At 37.8% G+C, this 18,241-nt stretch overlaps 1 gene segment (V, D, J or C); it reads left to right on the top strand.

The window, feature by feature from the left end:
- The window catches only part of LOC148659775 (immunoglobulin mu heavy chain-like), a 123,066-nt gene extending 114,580 nt beyond the window's left edge, over positions 1–8,486 (top strand). Inside the window, 4 exon segments of the C gene segment in view lie at positions 3,418–3,717; positions 6,293–6,613; positions 6,908–7,222; positions 7,937–8,486. Coding sequence covers positions 3,418–3,717; positions 6,293–6,613; positions 6,908–7,222; positions 7,937–8,331 — 1,331 coding nt within the window.
- Positions 8,487–18,241: the final 9,755 nt, after the last annotated feature.

Raw genomic sequence — 18,241 nt, 5'->3', positions numbered from 1 at the left:
GACTACTGGGGAAAAGGCACCATGGTCACGGTCACCTCCGGTAAGAAATCCGTTTCTTTTGTTTTCCTAGCAATGCAATACCTTTCATGATTTCGATGTAAAATTAAGAAAGCTCATCTGTGCAAAGCGACACTTGCTCCGTTTACACCGGGGTGCGTAGCGTCTAATGAGGAAATCTCCGAGACCCGAACATCACGAAGCTAATGATTTAAATTAAAAATTCTGTTTTGGTTAAAAAAAATTCCTATCCAATTAGTTTGCCGAACGTCTACACGAAACTGCAGCAATAAGCTGATATCAAGCGCCACAAAACGCAATAATCAGCAAAAGAAACGTACAAAATCCACATTGAAGTGACAAGATCTGAAGATACCGTTGCAACCTTTGAACGCAGAATCAGATAGAAATGTCAAAACAATTTCATAAGACAAATAAAACAATGTCTCCACTTTCTTGTTCAGTTTAAGTTAAATGTTATGCGTCGGAATCATTCAGACTATAGACGACTGTAAACTCCAAAAGTTTTGGATTCAGGGTAGGTGAGTTTTAAGTCACAGTGCGACTGGTTTGATTACTGGGGAAAAGGAACAATGGTGACCGTATCGTCAGGTAAGAATTACAGTTATATTTTTTATTCGGTATTCTAGTTTAATTTAGTTTTTTTTAACGTTTTGAACAAAAATGATTTAAGCGGTTTCACTTCCAAAGCGTCCCTTTAAAGTTTGACGTTGTCAAAATGTTAAGCGGCCGAGTTTCTTTTCACAGGCTAAATATACTGTATTGAATGTTGGATGTGTTGTAGCCTGTTCGATGAGACTAAACTGCGATCATTTGTGTTCTCCGTTTTCTATTAGAAAAAAAAAGTAATTGCTTAAAAATCCGCAGGTGTAAAACGATACTTTTTAAATATATAAAATAGACCATTTAAAATGGGATCGTTTAATTTTTAATTATTCATTTAAAATATGTAAAAGGAATAAAAAAAGTAAAAATACCTTATATGATACTGCTTACGTTTATATGACAGACAATATTCTATAAACCGTACCACCAGAAGATCTTAATCAGTTAATTAATTGACGCGTCTTCCTTAAAGTTATTTCAATTCACACTTAAAGGTTTTAATAATAGACGTAAACAGTGACAAACGCTGCCGCTGTACTTACTGCACACGATGTGATCGAATTAATTGATCAATTATTTAAATTACTTCTTATGTTAAATGTACGAGTGTCTTGTGTTCCCCACTTGCTTGTCTTTATTTCTACGGCATAAAATGAATATAATTTGCGAGAAATAATCTAAAATATCAATTGCTCTTAAGAAAGATTAAGGTTTAGGTTGATATTGTAGATTTTTTTTCCAAATCATTTTTAAAAGCAGAAAGACATCCAGATCGCATATCACACAACTGCGAAGCCCAGTCGGTATGCTGTAGATTGTTGTATTATATCCTTAGGTTATATTAGTCTGATGCGTTTTCCATGTCACTGTGTGTGTTTTTTTAATAACGTGTTTATAAATGTCTTCACTTTCGGAATCTACCTAATTTGGTTTAAATTGGTCCGGGCGTAGTCTCATTTAATTTAATAATGAGGATATCAGCCATGTATTAGTTACTGTACATATTCGTACAATACTGTATTACTGGCTTGCTATGTGCTATTAAGCTATCGATAGCTATTAACAGTTATTATTAATGATTTGACACTTAAGTTCTATTAAGTGACTGATGCGTTCTTAAAACGGGATTTATTAGTTAAATGAAGTAGGGTGTTATACTAATGATGAAAAATATTAAGTTCTTATCAAGTCTTTATACAGTTGTTACCTATCATGTGCGAGGTACGATTTATCAGCACTGAAAGGTGACTCCTGGAATAAAGTTCAACTAGGTTCTCTGAGCAGAAATATAAAATATATTCCTTTGTTGTTTGTGCGGTCCCGTTCAGTAATTATTGCCGTGTCCTTTGCGACACGGGAGTTTGCTTGATCTGTTCGGCGAGAATTAAAGATTAAAACGTTTCCTAATAGGGCCATGTTTCAGTCTAATTTATAATATCTTGTTGAATTGTTCATGTTAATTATGTTGCTCTCTTTATTCACGGCTGGATATCTGTGTCTGCAGAGTGATCAGTTTGCCTTTTAGGAGTCAATAGAAGTTTATGCCTATCTAACCTCTTGTTTTTGAAGGGATGCTTAAAATTATTTTTCTTCCCAAAACTGATATTTTTACTCTTAATGCTTTTTTAATGATGCATTAATCTTTGCTGTTATTAAATGCATTACTGTAGAAAATGTTGCTTTATTAATAATATAGATTAGTTTGAAATTTACGGGGTGATGTTTTTCATCCCCAGAGCAGATTTTGTTTCGAGTTTTTGCAACAGTATGAGAAAAGAGAAAATATTAAAAAGAAATATATGTGAAAGGAGAAAATTAATTATTGTGGTAAGCAGTATTACCATAGTTCTGCCAGTAAATAGTTGTAATATTGTTTAAATGTTATTTTTTAAAATTAACTGGTTAAAAAATAGTTTTGAGATTTTTACATTTGTTTTGTTTGGTGGTGAATGCCGTGATGTGACTCTGTGAGCAGTTAGAAGTAACAGATTATTTTAAAGAAATCTAGAATCTTAGAGAATCTTAGAGAATCTAGAGTCTTGTGTTCCAGCTCTCATCCCCAGAGGTGCACCAGAGGTCTGCCTGTAGTAAACATACTCAGACAGAGCTGAGGTTAAGATACTGTCCTTCAGCTGAAGTGGCTTGGAGGGTCAGAGTTCATCTTGGTCTTGCACAGTGGTGAAATACTGTTGGTGCAAGTTAACCCTTCTCCCCCTGGCCATCTAACACAACTGGGTGGACTGGAGCCTCTAGACTAAAGCACCTCATTCCAGAAGGGTTAACTGAGACTTGGACCAAGTGCTACCTAGGACTGCTCTCCAGATAGGAGGAGTGTTGCTCATATAGAAAAAAATAATAATAACATGGCTTTGCAACGACTGAGCTGCAAATAGGCCAGAGCTCAGTCTATTCCCCAATACTTCCTTGTAGTATGAAGTCTGATCAGTTTTGCTCCTGTGCACATTAACTATCCGCTCCAAAATGTTGGGAAACATAGGTGATCTGTAAAATCTTTGAAGACAGATGCCGTTTCTTCTCAGTATGAATAATGACGCATCATACACTTCAGCATGTAGACACTTGACAAGTCCAGAAGAAGCTGCTTTGGGAATGAACATCTCTCTGGATGTGGGAGGAGCAGTCAGGGCTATGTTGGAAGCTGAAGAATGAGAAGGGAATAGGAAAGCAAGGAATGTCTTCAGGGAAACCTATGAAAGTGTGGACAGGCTACAACAAAATCGACTGGAACTCTGTCATGGATAGTAATCTATTGTGTCGTGTTTCCATCTTCAGCTTCACCGACTAAGCCAGACCTGTTCCCTCTGGTGGCGTCATGCGGCTCTGGAACGAGTGGAGATGTGGTTGCTTTGGGCTGCTTGGCCACAGGGTTCCTGCCCGATTCCCTGACCTTCAAGTGGACCGACAGTACCGACAAAGAGCTGACCCCCTTCAGGAAATACCCGTCCGTGCTCAATGGGGGGACCTACTCCTCCACCAGCCAGCTGTCCTTGCCCACCTCCGACTGGAACTCAGGAAAAGCTTTCTTCTGTGAGGCCAAACATCCTCAGGGTGACGTGAAGGTTACATTTACCGGTAAGCTGGATGGATTGATTGCTGGATTTCTTGATTTCTTTTTAGACGCCTTAAGACAGAGATATGGATGAAATAGGGAATTGTATTTGTCATAAGCCTCACAAAGTGAACAATGAAGTCTGCAGTGAAACTGTAGACTGAATAATTAATATCATCGGGTTTTGGGCAGCATGGTGGCGCAGCGGTTGGCTGTGCCTGGGTTCCATTCCTGGGGTGTTGTCTGTGTGGAGTTTGTATGTTCTTCCCGTGTTCACATGGGTTTCCTCCAGGTGCTCCAGTTTCCTCCCACAGCCTGAAAATGTAATGGTAGGTCAATTGGCTTCTGGGAAACTTGGCCCTGGTGTGAGTGTGTATGTCTACAGTATGTGAGTGTCTACCCTGTGATAGACTGGCGTCCCTTCCAGGGTGTACCCTGCCTTGCACCTGTTGGTTGTTGGTATAGACTTGGGCTCCCCCTGTGACCCTGTATGGGATAAAACTGTAAGAACATTGATGGATGTATACCTCGTTTAAGAAACCAACAATTATATAATCAATATCAATCAATCAATTAATTCAATAGTGATAGGAACAGTACTAAACTATTCTAAGTTCTCTCAACACAGGTAATTATTAAAAAGCAGACTTCGTATAATGGGACCAATGAGCATATTGGTTCCTTATTTCCTGATGCAGGCTTTAATTAAGCTTAAATTGTTTTGATAATAACCCCAAATAATTTTAAAAAGTAATTTCTAAAAAATTCTACCCAGTCTCATGCTAAAGAAGCACTTTTATCACTACTGATGTGAAGTTTTCACTTTTCTGTCATCGGAATTTAAATTGGAATGGAGCTGTTGCTGCTCTTTGTGCTTTTCAATTACCTGTTTTTCACGCACCCCTGAATTTATTTTCCCCTTTCTCATTTTGTTTGTGATTAACTGGTAAAATTAATGCTCTGCTCCAAGTCTACATTGAATCATTTTGTTTTTGCATGTAGATGTCATAATTGAAATACATGGGTGTTTTTATTAATAGTTTATAAATGATATAGTATATAAGCCATATATAATTTATGTCAACATAATTTGGTTCAAGAGGTTCAGGTTCCTTCCTTGCAGTCTTTGAAGGTGTGACCATGTCTGCAGTAGGAAGAAATAAGACTTACTGCTTCCTCAGGGAAAGGAAAACTAACCTTCCGTAATGTTTGAGGTCAACATCATGCAGGGCAGAAACAAAGAAGTTAAATCAAGTCGAATATTTAGTTTACTTTGACCTACTATGTCTAACAGATGTCTAACAGATGAGAACAATCACACTCAGGGAGAAGCAGGAAGGTCCTGCTCCTCTGAGCACTTGATCTTGGAGAATGACAGGACAACTATACAGTATCTAATGCAGGCATTAAGCTCCTTATTAAAATCAGGCCACATATTTAAGTACAGTATATCCATGTGGTTATGAAGACATGCAGAATACTCTATACTGTGATGTTTAAAATTGCTTAATGATACCAATTTGTAGGAATTAACTATCTTAACTGGATCCCATTGAAATAGCATTTGTGCACCTAAGTGTGTGTCGATATGGTGTTTATATGTCTCAGCACACCAGTGTAGCTGATGTACTTGACCACCTTGAGTGAGCTCAGGACTGAACTTAGAGAACTGACACTGTTTGGATCTTTTCATTTGTATATATTTATATTATATGCAGTGTACATGTACATACTTTTATTTGTCCATTTAAACATGACATATAATGTATATATAGATACTTTTATTTCTTGTATATAAAGCCCGGAACATATCATGCAGCTGTGATATTAGAAAACATTGACATTTAGTTCAATGTCTGTGGTAATCAGTAGAAGTTAATTCCACATTGAAAAGCAGAAAGAAAGAAGAGACACTGTTTCAGCTTTGGAGCCTCTTCAGCTGTGGAAGTGACAGTGATCTTTCTTCTTTACATCAGTGTGGAGTTAACCTGCTCCTTTTGTTACACTGACACTGACTCCCCACTCTAATCTGTGGTAAGAAAAATATTTAAACACATTGCTTCTCAAGAAGCCTCTTAACTCAAGAAAGCTATACAATTTATATTCAGAGACACCTTTTTGTCAGTCTGTTCTTTACAAATATATTATCTTATGTGTAGTACAATTAAACTATATTCATCACTGACATAATTTGATTGCACATATTTCAGTTTTCAAAAGTCTTCCAGGGTTCCGTGTTTCTGCCATAAAATCACCTTTTGGTTCAGACTAAATTGCTTTTTTGTTGTTAAATCTCAGGGATCAGGCTTGTTCAGTTGGAAAATGCATTTTTGCTTCTTCGTCCATATTAGTCTTGCTTGTCCCAGTGGCTATAGTCAAGGCAGTTGGTTCTGCTTCTCCTGATGATTGCAGTCAAGCACTCACAGGAAGGTGTGGGCACCACGAGGGTGGACTTGTGCTTTTCCTCTTGAATGAATGATTCCTGTCCCAGATTGATGTGTTGGAAAACGTGCAAGTTTTATTCCGTGTGCAGTAACTGTGTGTGTTGCTTACTTTCTAGTGTGTGTGTACATATACATGCATATGTTTGATTTGCAGGGACACCACCTGTCCCCCCTGCAAGTGTGTTGCTAAACCCGCCATCACTCGAGGAGTTAGCACAAAACCATACCGCCACTCTGGTCTGTGTGGCCAGTGGCTTCTCTCCTAAAACGCACGAGTTCAAATGGTGGAGGGGCAATACCAAATTGGACGAAGGGGTCACCAATATCCCTGCCACTGTGGACGAGAAGAAGCTGTACAGTGCGAGCAGCCTCTTAACTGTGACTGAGAAGGACTGGAAAAGTTCTGCTGAATTTGCGTGTGAATTTGTCCACAAGACAGGAAGTGTACTGAAGAACATTACCTACACTTCACCTGGTAAGTCTTGAATTCTCGGACAACTTATTTTTTTACAAGTACAGCTCAGATAGTATTATGTATGTGTAGCACACTTTTGTCTTCACATAGATTTAATACAAACTGGCTCTTATGCAGCACCTCATAAAATGATCTAAAATACTTTAACATTACCTGAAAAATATGTGGAGCACTGCATACATGTTGCACGTTTCAATATTTCAATATGCATATTGACTTGTGAATTTGAGAGGCACAGAATTGCAGAGAGATGTTTTTGTTTTTTTTTTGTTGTTTTTCTCTTTTTCCCCACAGAGTGCCAGGAAACAGTCAAGGTCGTCATTGAGCCCCCAACAAATGAGGAGCAGTTCGTGAAAAAGACCGCCACCCTCACTTGCAGAGCCATCGGCCTGGCATCTCACAGTGATGTTTCGATGACATGGAGCTCAGGGGGCAAACCGCTGGCTGCTGGGGCCCCTGAATTTGGACATGAAGGAGGGAAAATTGTGGCTGTGTCTAGAGTGTCCGTGGACCTGGAGAAATGGCGCACGGGCACAGAGTACAAATGCATTGTATCACACCTTGATTCTTTTCCCACCCCGATAACAAAAACCTACAAAAGACAGATCGGTAAGTAGTTACAAAACCCAGCTGGGCTAAATCAAATCTGCTTGAAGTCTCTTATTCGGCAGATTCACAAATTGATATGTATTGGTTTGGTAAAATAGCCTTTTGTAAAAAAAAAACAAACGAATTCAGCAAACTGTAGTCTTAACCGTAGTTGTTTTTTCGACAATGTGAACCTATCAAACACAAACTGAATGAGTGTTAAAGCTGAAAATTAGTTTTATAAATCTTATGTTCACACAGGCACACATGTAAACATTGATAACTTTTAACGCTATTTGCTTAATTATGTGTTTATTTAAATAACTTACTTGCTAAGTCATAAAACGTTACTTGCATTTTAGTCTTCTGTTGAATTAAGCCCATACATACAGAAGGTCTATAACTACACATACTGTACTTCTTTAGAGTCGCAAAACTACAAAAACTAAAAGCATATGATTAATTGTATACAACCCTTTACACCAACTTTTAATATATAAACAGGCTGACACCTAGAAACCTCAGACAGTGTGTTTAATAGCTGGTTCAATATGTGCTCACTACTCTACTTCTACCCAAAGTGCAATAGAATTCCTACAGTATGTCAGGAATGGACAGGATTATGACTGAACCGGACTGAAAACCAACCTTGTTATAGATATTTGTCATCAGTGCTTGTGTCTGGAAGTCAGAGCTCCAGGTTCATTTTAAGCTAAAATACTCTTATAATTCCAGCTACGAAAATCCGCCCGTCCGTCTTCCTTCTCGCTCCATCAACCGAAGAAAGCTCCAGCACTAGGGATGAGGTGACCCTGACCTGCTTCGTCAAAGACTTCTCCCCGAAGGACATCTACATCTCTTGGCTTGCTCAGGATAGCGTAGTTGACAAGACCCATTACACCGTCACCGATTTGATCCCCTCGCACGACGGGACCTATTCCGTCTACAGCAAATACACCATATCGTCCAGCGACTGGAACAGCGGCACGATGTACTCGTGCGCCGTCCACCACGAAACCGCCCCCCTCCCGGTCTCCGTCATTACCAGAACCACAGACAGTTCTACTGGTAAAGCAACTCTGGTCAATCTCACCCTCAACCTTCCCGACACCTGCCCAGCGCAAGCGTAACACGTCCCCCGTCCCAGTGTACCCAGTGTCATGTACTGTCTGCTGTTGTGCCTCTGTATTGTAACAGAATGTCACGTTGTCTTCTGTCTGTCTCTTTAACAGCTGTGTTTCAAACTTAAAAAGCAAAAACAAAACAAAATAAAAAATAAGAACGACTTCAGTTGTAAACTCTTCTTATGTAATTCCAAACACTATTATTTGTTACTAGTAAATGCAACGGGATTAGTATTTCTACTCTTATAGTCAAATAGTGTTAATCCCACAAATCGATCAGCACCTGGCTCATAAAGGTCTCTTATGCAGGGCTGAATTCACTCTAAAAACCAAAAGAGCTTAAGGGGGTAAGGGTTGCCTCATCCATTTATTTTCATATAGTTTTATGATTAATACGGCCAAAATGATCAAAAATGACAAGATTGCAGTTAAATATTGAGTTTTGTTCTTTGTGTGTTTGTTCATAATACTGTAGTTAACAACTTTGTATGTCTTCTGTCCAGTGTGGACAGAGTTATCACACCACTTCAGTGTAAAACTTTTCTCCGAGATATTCCCACTAAGCACAGGTTACTAAACAAAATAACACCCAGAACATCGCCAACACTGTGTGACCGTGAGACAATTATATTAAAAGTGGACCAAGGGAATAACAGATATAATCACTATTACCTGAAAAGATTTGTTTACCACTCCTTATTATATAGAAGCAAAATGGTAAAAAAAAGCAAGAAAGAAGAAATCATTCTATTTCTTCTAGCAGAAACCTTTTATTGGAGGCTCAAATATGTTACGATTTATACCATTTGGAAACATTAAATTGTAGGTTCTAAAAATACACAAACGAATGTAATCAACCCACAACCCCGCAGATAAGAACAGATTACAACTACTAAGATTCCAAAGTCATTCAGATATACACGCAACCATTAACGTGTGCAAAGATCTCAGAAATTAACAAAGGCGCACCTCATACAGACTGAAAACAGATTTCAGATCCCCTGATCTTAATGCTAAAGGAAGACTAATGAAGCACAGAAAACATATCCATTAAATTAATTAATGGCATTAATATATGTGGAGCAGCCAGCCTCTCCTGTAAAGGAGAGTACAATGGAGGCTGTGATAAAATTAAACATTTGATCTCCTTGACCTCCCCCAGAAACACCCAGTAACACCAGATCATCAAACAATAGATTCGTCTGCAGTGCATCAGCCCTGTTCTCAAACTGGATTCATCAGTCGATACATGGTCAAGGGAGGTGAAGGAAATCCTTCACATTCCCATCCCTGTGAAATGTAATCCAAGCCAAAAATAAGTAGAGAATAATTATAGAATGAAAAACAATTAAAGCATAAAATAGATTTGAAGAAGAGTGCACAAGTTTTAATAGAGACTCATGGAAGTTTTGAAAAAGCACGCCTAAGTTTGTGTAAGAATTGAGAGGCAAAACACAAGCTAAACTGACACCAAAGGGTTTCAAAGTCCTCCCTGTCTTTAGACATTAAATATTTAGAAAGAATCCAGTGTGGACAGCAATGTAAAATGTCTTACATGTCAACCTCATGTTGTGTCCACAGTATTTAAATTGTCAGACTGTTCCAAATGTTTTGATACTGCCAAAACATAGGGTCTTCCAAAGAAAATATTGCAGTCTGTGACAAAACCAGTTAAAACCATAAGGGAGCAAGATGTAGCATCATACATTAAAATTCAATTCCGTAACAACTGAAGGCCAGATTTATGGATTATTCCCCTGTTTCGCTTTGAAACTACACTTGAAGAGATAGCTAAACCCTACAGCAAACCCTCGTGGCAACTTTGATCAGTACCCCCTTAAAATAACGTTAGCATGGTTCAACAGGGAACGAGTTAAAAGGCAGTGATGCGTCGGAAAATACGTTCGGATCTCGGATTGACAGGGAGCAGACACATAGCAATCCTTAACAGAGCAGGAGGAAATTAAATCACGCGTGATGTTCCCATACATTTACATCAGGGCTGGTCACGTTCAGCTACAGGCACACTACTAGTGCTCAAAGAGACACTGACAATATGTTGGTCTGTGGGTATATACTGTACATAGAGAACAGTTTCATCTCACAATGCATGGTAGAACTCTCATATGTCCTAAGTAGCTGACAGGAATCCCCTCTGCGTTTAGCTATAGAGCTACCGTAAATGTTTGTTTTTATTCCAGTCATAATCTTCCTTATTAAACTGCTTCAATAACAGCAAGTCAAGAGATGTACAGTCCTTCTGGTAGGAGGTTTTGATGAATGAGGTTTGGGTAACTTCACCAACATTAGTATTAAGACACCTTTTTTTTTACTTTAGTTCTTAATTGCTCACCTAAAAAATGAACTAAGATGTTTACTTGAGATAACAGGACAAAGGATATTATTTACTAGGCAGGAGGGAAATTTATATTTCTAGTATCATACTTGCTTCAGGCGTTGGATAACCTCAGATATTGTGTTTCCTGTAACCATAAATTTCAAGGAAGCCAATGGGGTTGAGTCTGGTTTTAGTTCCAGAAGTGCTGCATTGGGCTTCCTACAGTTTTCAATTGTTTTAGGAAGAGACAACAGGGATGGGACAGAGGGTCAGTCAACACAGTGATCTCCTATAAAGTGTATAATGAGTTATAGATTGGATTGTACCATAGTGAAGCTGGCTGAAAGCAGCTCGCAGCACCATAGATAGGTCAGAGAACAGCTCAGCAACGCAACATCCAGGGCTCCGAGTTCATGAGAGGGATGGGCTGTAGGCTAAACTTGAGAAGATGAAGGAAATGTGTTGATTGTCAATAACAGTGGTGTCTCAACAAACTGGCAGTTGACGAGGTAGTATGCAATGTACTTCCACAGCTTGACAGAAATCTGCAATGTTGTTGCGTCTAACATGACACATGGGGAGACAAAACCCCAAAATTTGAAAATCTACCTGTGCTTTCACAATCGTTAATCAGGCTGTGATTTCTAAATATGTACAGTAACAACATAACAGCACTGTTACACCTTATTAATAAAATGAAAAAGGGCACTAACATAGATAGATGAGATAGACAGAGACCACGTGTGGGGGTTTATTTTTTCCTGTAATCAAATGTTTTGTTCTTTAATGCAGACTTCTACAATATGCAGACTTATATTGATTACGACGGCGAAGTGGAGGAAAGTGACCATCTGTGGAAAACAGTGTCAGCTTTCCTGTCCCTCTTCCTCATCACCTTGTTCTACAGCATTGTGGCCACCATCACGAAGGTAAGTTTAATCAGTACACATGAAATCTTTTCAGTGGGCAGCAATTCACAGTGTCATTAATGTCATTATCTTACCAAAAAGAGCTCTCCTGTACTGGAAGGACTCTGAACAAAGGAAATAGCTTATTAATCATTACATTAAATAGGAACAAGTTTATTTCATGCTGAAAAGAGAAGAAAGAAAAAACAACATTTCAGCTGTGGAGTCTTCTTCGGGTGTAAATATTTAATTACATTAAATAGTTGGTAAAGTCAGTATAATTTCCCTGGAACTCTTTAGTTCAGTGCTTGTCTTTAGTTTAAACACAGCTTTTTCAAATTATGTCTGGTCATGTCAGTTAACTAATTTTCAGTGATTCTAATTTCAGATTATAGAAAGTTAGACAGAGTAATGTAGAACCCAACACAGACTGTCCCTGCACATTAAAGACAAACACTAAATATTAAAAATGGGACACTGTCAAAAGCCATCATGTCATGCCTTTTGGTTGAATCTATTGGTAATGTATGTAATGCATTGGTTAATATTATACATTCTTACTTCTTAGTGTCTAACATATATGAGATTATGTGTGACATTAACATTTAGAATAGAAAAAAATTATCTGAAAAGGACAAGGCTTCTGTTAGTAATCTCCAGGAATGAAAGAAGATAGTTCCAGCACAAAAATAATTGCGATCCCATGCAATTACTGCTGCCTGATAAAGCAGAGGGGGTTGTAGGATATAGTTGTTGTAGCATAACATAAAAATTGTTTCTAAAAATGATAATCTGCTACAATTTTCAATCTTCATTACTTACAAATCTGCTGCTACTGAGATAGAGAAATAGATTGATCACTACTTGATTGATAAGAGCTTCAGCCTGATTTATTTTTTCTAATTTTCAGGTGAAGTGATATTCTGGAAGGGCTGAAGATGAGCTAGAAGGCTTAAATAAACCTGCAGCAAACTCATTTGTATGAGTTTGGATTTTCTATTAGCAATCAAGTGTGCTGTCTTTTCACTTATAGCCTCTTCTCCTGTTTTCATGCATTTTTTGCATCGATTGTTCTTCTGTACATGTTGCTGTTCCTCTGCTTGTAGAGGTGAAGTGTGTACTAATCACCCTGCTCTTATGAGCTCTACTCTGTGTTGTTAAAATCACCTAAACTTGTAAATATGTGGCTGTTTTGTTAAAATTGAAATAAAAATGAGAACCAAAGAACACAGTGTCCCGATTTCATGCTTTGCTTTGGTGTTGTTGTTGATGCTGTAAGTGTAATTTCAATTTCCTCCCATTAATCCACTCCACCACACAGACACGTAATTGTTAAAATAACATAGGATCTGATGGTCTTGGATTTTTACAAAATATGAGTGATTCATCGGTGATCAAGCCTGATTCTTGGGTCTCTAAAATGTGCTTTTAACATGAATCTAGTGTTCTACATATACTATAGTAGAGGTCTCCAGGAATGAAAGGAGTAAATTCCACCACCAAAATGATTCATTTAATCTCCTGTCCTAAAGGCCTAAAAGCCAAACGTTGTGAGCACACAGTGAAAACTTACGCACAGCAAATAGTGTGAACTTTACTGTTAACCGCAGGAAAATACCGCTGTGAAACAACGGTATTTTCTTCAATAACGGGATCTTCTTCATCTTGGTCTCTAGACATAAGTACGGCTCGTGTCTTCAGGGAAACGTGTATTCCAGGCCTTCGAGTGCTGAAAAACGTTATCAAGTCATGCGTATGCCATACCGATTTGTGTCGACTGTATGATGTAAAAGCCTAAACTTGCTTTTCTTTCAGCTCCTCTCCCCAAAGCTCGTCGTCAAAATAGCTTTGCATGCCAGGTTTCTGCAAGGCTCTGATTGAGCGTTTTGAGTTGAAAAATGCAAACATGAGAGGAAATAAGGGCAGGGTTTTGTCGATGGGTTTGCTTGCCAAAATAGTGCTGAGAACTTTTCCAGCATTGGCCAAGATGTGCACAGAACTTGTTTGTTCCTTTTATTGTTAGAGCTTAATTACTTAAGAGGCTCTTTATTATTTATTATTGAAGGCAACAATCATACAGTACTTTGAACACTGAAGAGTCACGGTGTCGCAGTAAACTCTAATGAATCATAAAGTGCAACAATAGAGGAACGATGTGATCAAGCTAAAAGGAAATGTACTGTAGGGTCCTAAAATTCACATATAAGCCCCTTGTAATCTTAATAGATCGAAAGAATATTAATACAGAATAAATAACCTGGTAGTAAGAGTTTAATTACATAAGTTTTAGCAGACATCTTATTGTCAGATATTTGTCAATCACGAATACTTTATCAACGGATCCTCCTATCACAGCCAATGTCACTTATCTTTATAAGAACAAAGCATTTGTTAAAAATAACATCAAATCTTGATTGTTCTTTACAAAATAAAAGATTGTTGTTGTTGGTTACACCCATAACTTTGATTCGCCAGATAATTACAATTCTTACATTCTTGTACGGGTCCGTAAAAAATGGGAATGAGTTTCTGTGTAATTACAGTTTATCGTAGAGGAGTACCTGTACTAGAACTTTGGTTTACTACAGCAGAATATGATTTAGCCATCAATACAAAAATGCCGATCCTGTTCCTCGCCATCAGACACATTAAGAAACCAGTCCAATCAGTTGAATACATGACTGTAGATCATGTTGGGAGCATGTAAGGGAAATTAGCCACTTTTAAATCCTCAGTTCAAAACTCACTCTTCTCTCTCTATCAAGACAACATTCAGAATCTGAAAAACTATATTTAAGGGAAAAAATACTTTACAGCGAGCCCCCATTTCATGTCCCTGACAGATACTGTAAAGCACAGATGTTAAGCAAAGCAATGTTAGCAGGGAATTATTTCCCATACGAAATAATGGAAATCAGGGCTAATGGAGTCCAGAAATATGTAAATATTCCCTGGAAAAAGTTACGAGACAGGCTCTCTGGGCCGTAGGGTCTCATCCTGGACTGGGACCCTAGTTGTGATCTCATGGCCCTGAGTGCTAAGTGTGCAATGAAATACAAGGTTTTAGTAACATTTGATTACAGAGTAAAAACAGATGTTCTTTGATTTGGTCTCAAAGTTCTTTAAATTTCCCTTTAAAAAAGCAGACAATTTCATTGGGCTGATGTTTGTTTTAGTTTTTGGACCTCAATAATAATAACATCCACAGAGAGGGGGGAAGAAGCTCTCAGGAGCAATTTCTCCTTGTGAATCAATGTATTTCAACAGTAAAAGGGACAAGGACATGATAACGCAAGTCTACAGTAGTGTACATTCATGTTTTGTGTATATAAGAATGAATGTAATATAAGTGAGCAAGATCACTAAACAGAGACTGTGTGTGAGTAATTGTGCACGACAGCAAGAAGCAAGTCAGTGGGAGATGCAAGATGCTGTACACAAGATAGCATAGAATGTTGCATATGTGCAGTACATCGAGCATGAAGATAAAAGCAACACACAGTAAATTACATTTAAATTCATTTAGGTGCAGTATAATACGACATTAAGTGATAATAAATACCAGACCAGAATGGGGATTCATGGCTTAGTGACTCTATAGTCAAGAGGACTGAAGAAAATGTACTACATTCTTAACATACAGGTGCATGAAAGTGTGTGAGGAAATAATATTGTAACTGTAATAGGTTATATTTAAAGAGTTGCATTTTATGAAGTTATCATAAACAGCATTCACTGACTGGATTATTTTAATAGTGTGTACAGAGCTAGACAACCAATAATCTGTCAAATGCAGGTCTAATTGTCAAGATGCAGGTCTAAATTTGTCTAAATGTCAGAACAACATAGAATATACAGTATATAAAATTACTATTATTGTTGTTTCACTGATATACTTTTATGCTTCACGAGACTACAAAGGATGCCATTCTCTCATGTCCAAAGTTCAATCAAACTGAAAATTAAAGGGTCCCTTAATTTGATTTAAACAGCCTTTAAAACATTCACTCGTCTAGATGTCACATACTGCTAACAATCTCAAATCCAGAGGGGTTCTATTCTATCTCAGGACTGTCAAATTGGGTTTTGTTAAAACTAAGAATAAAATATTCTCTAACTTATGACACATGCTAAATTATAGTTAATTACTTAATAAGCCGTAGTAGTGAAGGAGACAATGAAATGTTATTAATCATTAACAGTGCAACACAAAGGAAATGCCAGCAGGGGAACTCTTATGAAATATTCAAATACTCGACGTGCATGAGGAGATCCAGCTGGCAGTTCCCTTGGTTGGGCTCCAAGGGGACGCCAGGTGCGGTGCCAGAGGAGTTTCACTCCGTTACCAGACCAGCACATTACCGAGACCTGAAACTGGGTGTTATCTCACACTTCCGGCCGCTGCGCCGCCTGCCCGTTGAAGCCCGTGAGCTATCGTTTGATCCGGTTCCTCTCCTGTCACTCTTCGCTGCCCGCACGGCTGCCGGAATAAGATCGGGGCGGCCCCTCCGAGCAGCTCGAAAACAGTCACTTGCAAATGAGCTCGATTTCCATTGTTAGTAACAGAGAGAGATTCAACGTTATTTTATTTTTTTGAAGTCTGGATTCAATTTAATGTCATCATATGAACCGAATCTAAAGTTTGCAGACTTTGGGAGATCTATGAGTAAATTCTGTAGTTGGAGATTATTTGCTAGGCACAGAAATGTAAAATCATTACATGTTGCAGGGAAAAAGGAAAAGAGTCACAGACAATTTCTTCTTAACCTCAATTTTAAGTAATACATTGTAATTAACACAGGGAGTGATTAATTATTTGGCACAACAAGTTCTATTTATCATGCTGACTTTGGGCAAAATCCACCCACATTTTTAAATGTACCGATGCAGAGCAGGTCAATGTGAAAGACCATTTCCTAATTCAAAGGTCCCATTTAATGTTGGATATTAATTAACACATATTGTAATCTATCTTTGGAAACATTTAACTAGGACTGTGTACTGTTTGGAGAGAAGATCAAAGTTTTGGTCAAAGACGCACATGTTACTAATTCAGGCAAATTTAGAAACCTATTGCACACAATTAATGCAAAATAGAAAAGCTAAAAAAACTGTAATAAGGCATAATCTGTTACTAAGTATTTTAAATGGACGTGGCATTTTTTTAGTATGATATATATTGGTACTTGAAGAAACAGAAAGGGTCATATTGAATAAATTGGTCAAACCCTAAAATGAAAATTCAGACTCTCCAAGATCAGTTTTTATCGGGTTTGTTTTAGTCACTCAAGGCAGCTGTGATGGAATCTTAGCTGATTTAAACTTCAACTAAAATTAAATCTAATATATGGAATCATACTTCAAAAATTGGATTAACATGTGGGCTTGATAGAATGGAGGTGGAAAGTTGGGTTTGAGAAGAAGAAACATGGTTTGGCAATATTAGTCAGTATGCTTGAAATATTGCCTGGGACTGTAAGTTGCTCGTCAATGTATTTTATTCTTAATATTTTAATCTACAGGGCCAATTTCCATTTTAAGCTACTTTTTCATTATTATTTCTTCCCCATCTGTATATAGCAGTGATGGGTGGACCAAATGTACAGTTTCACTTCCCTTAGCTGTGTTTGAATATAGGCAAATAGATTAAATGTGTATATTGGTGTTTTAAAACACTACATATATATATATATGCAAATGGCAAATGCACAGCACACCAAAAGTTTTATCTTTCTTGCAGAAATCAAAACTTATTACCAGTATTGTTTTCCCTACGAATTTATGTCGTACTTAATGATATTAAAGTGGTAGAGTATACGATACTCCATTTGCAGTAATCCTAAACTATACGTTTGTGTATGAACTCTTATTTCTAATATTAACTTTTAATTGCCACGTACTTTAAGTATAAAATGACGTTTTTAAGGACTTAATAGAGACCAAAAGTAAAGCAGGCCTATAAAATGGACTCCATGCCATCTTATAGATATTTAGAGCTAGTTAATTTTACCTGTGGTCTACCAATGCTCAAGCTAACACTGACTGCAAACGAATTACTTACATTTAAAAGAATAAAAAAAACAGAACAGAATCAACAATATACAGTACATGTAACAAGGGCTAAGATTTATAATCTAAAGGGAAATAAATACTAGGAACTTGCAATAAACTGCAACTGTTTAATAGATATCGGCATGCCCAGATGTTCAGTATGTTATTGTAATTTAAGCTGTCTCACTATCCTCCTGAGAAATACTCTTGCAGGTCTCCCTGCCCTGAAAGGGATATTGCTGCACTGCCCTAAACAAAGTTACAGTTCCTTAGACTCTGTCTCACGGAGCACGTTTTATTGCACCAAATTAAGTTATATACTGTAGCTGCTGGGTGTGTTGCATTTCTATTCTGCTGAATTGCTTTGCCCCAACCCAAGAAGTGGAGTTCACTTATTTTCTTCCTTAGCTTTTCAGACTTTGCACTGCTTCATTCTAAGGTGTTATTTAACTATGTTAAAGACACAGTAAACAAGTCTTTGTAAAGAAAGGCTGGAAACTTCCAGTTTCATTCTCTCACACGTTTACAGCCAGTAGCTGTATCACCCTGTAGATCATAACTGTCAAACCACTGAAGCTCAGCAGGTGTGAGCCTGGTCAGTACCTAGATGGGAGACCTC

Source organism: Lepisosteus platostomus, chromosome 6 (genome assembly GCF_059453375.1).
Source record: "Lepisosteus platostomus isolate fLepPlt1 chromosome 6, fLepPlt1.hap1, whole genome shotgun sequence".
Lineage (NCBI taxonomy): Eukaryota > Metazoa > Chordata > Actinopteri > Semionotiformes > Lepisosteidae > Lepisosteus > Lepisosteus platostomus.
Note: the sequence above shows the minus strand (reverse complement) of the source record. Positions and strands in the feature narration are given on the sequence as shown.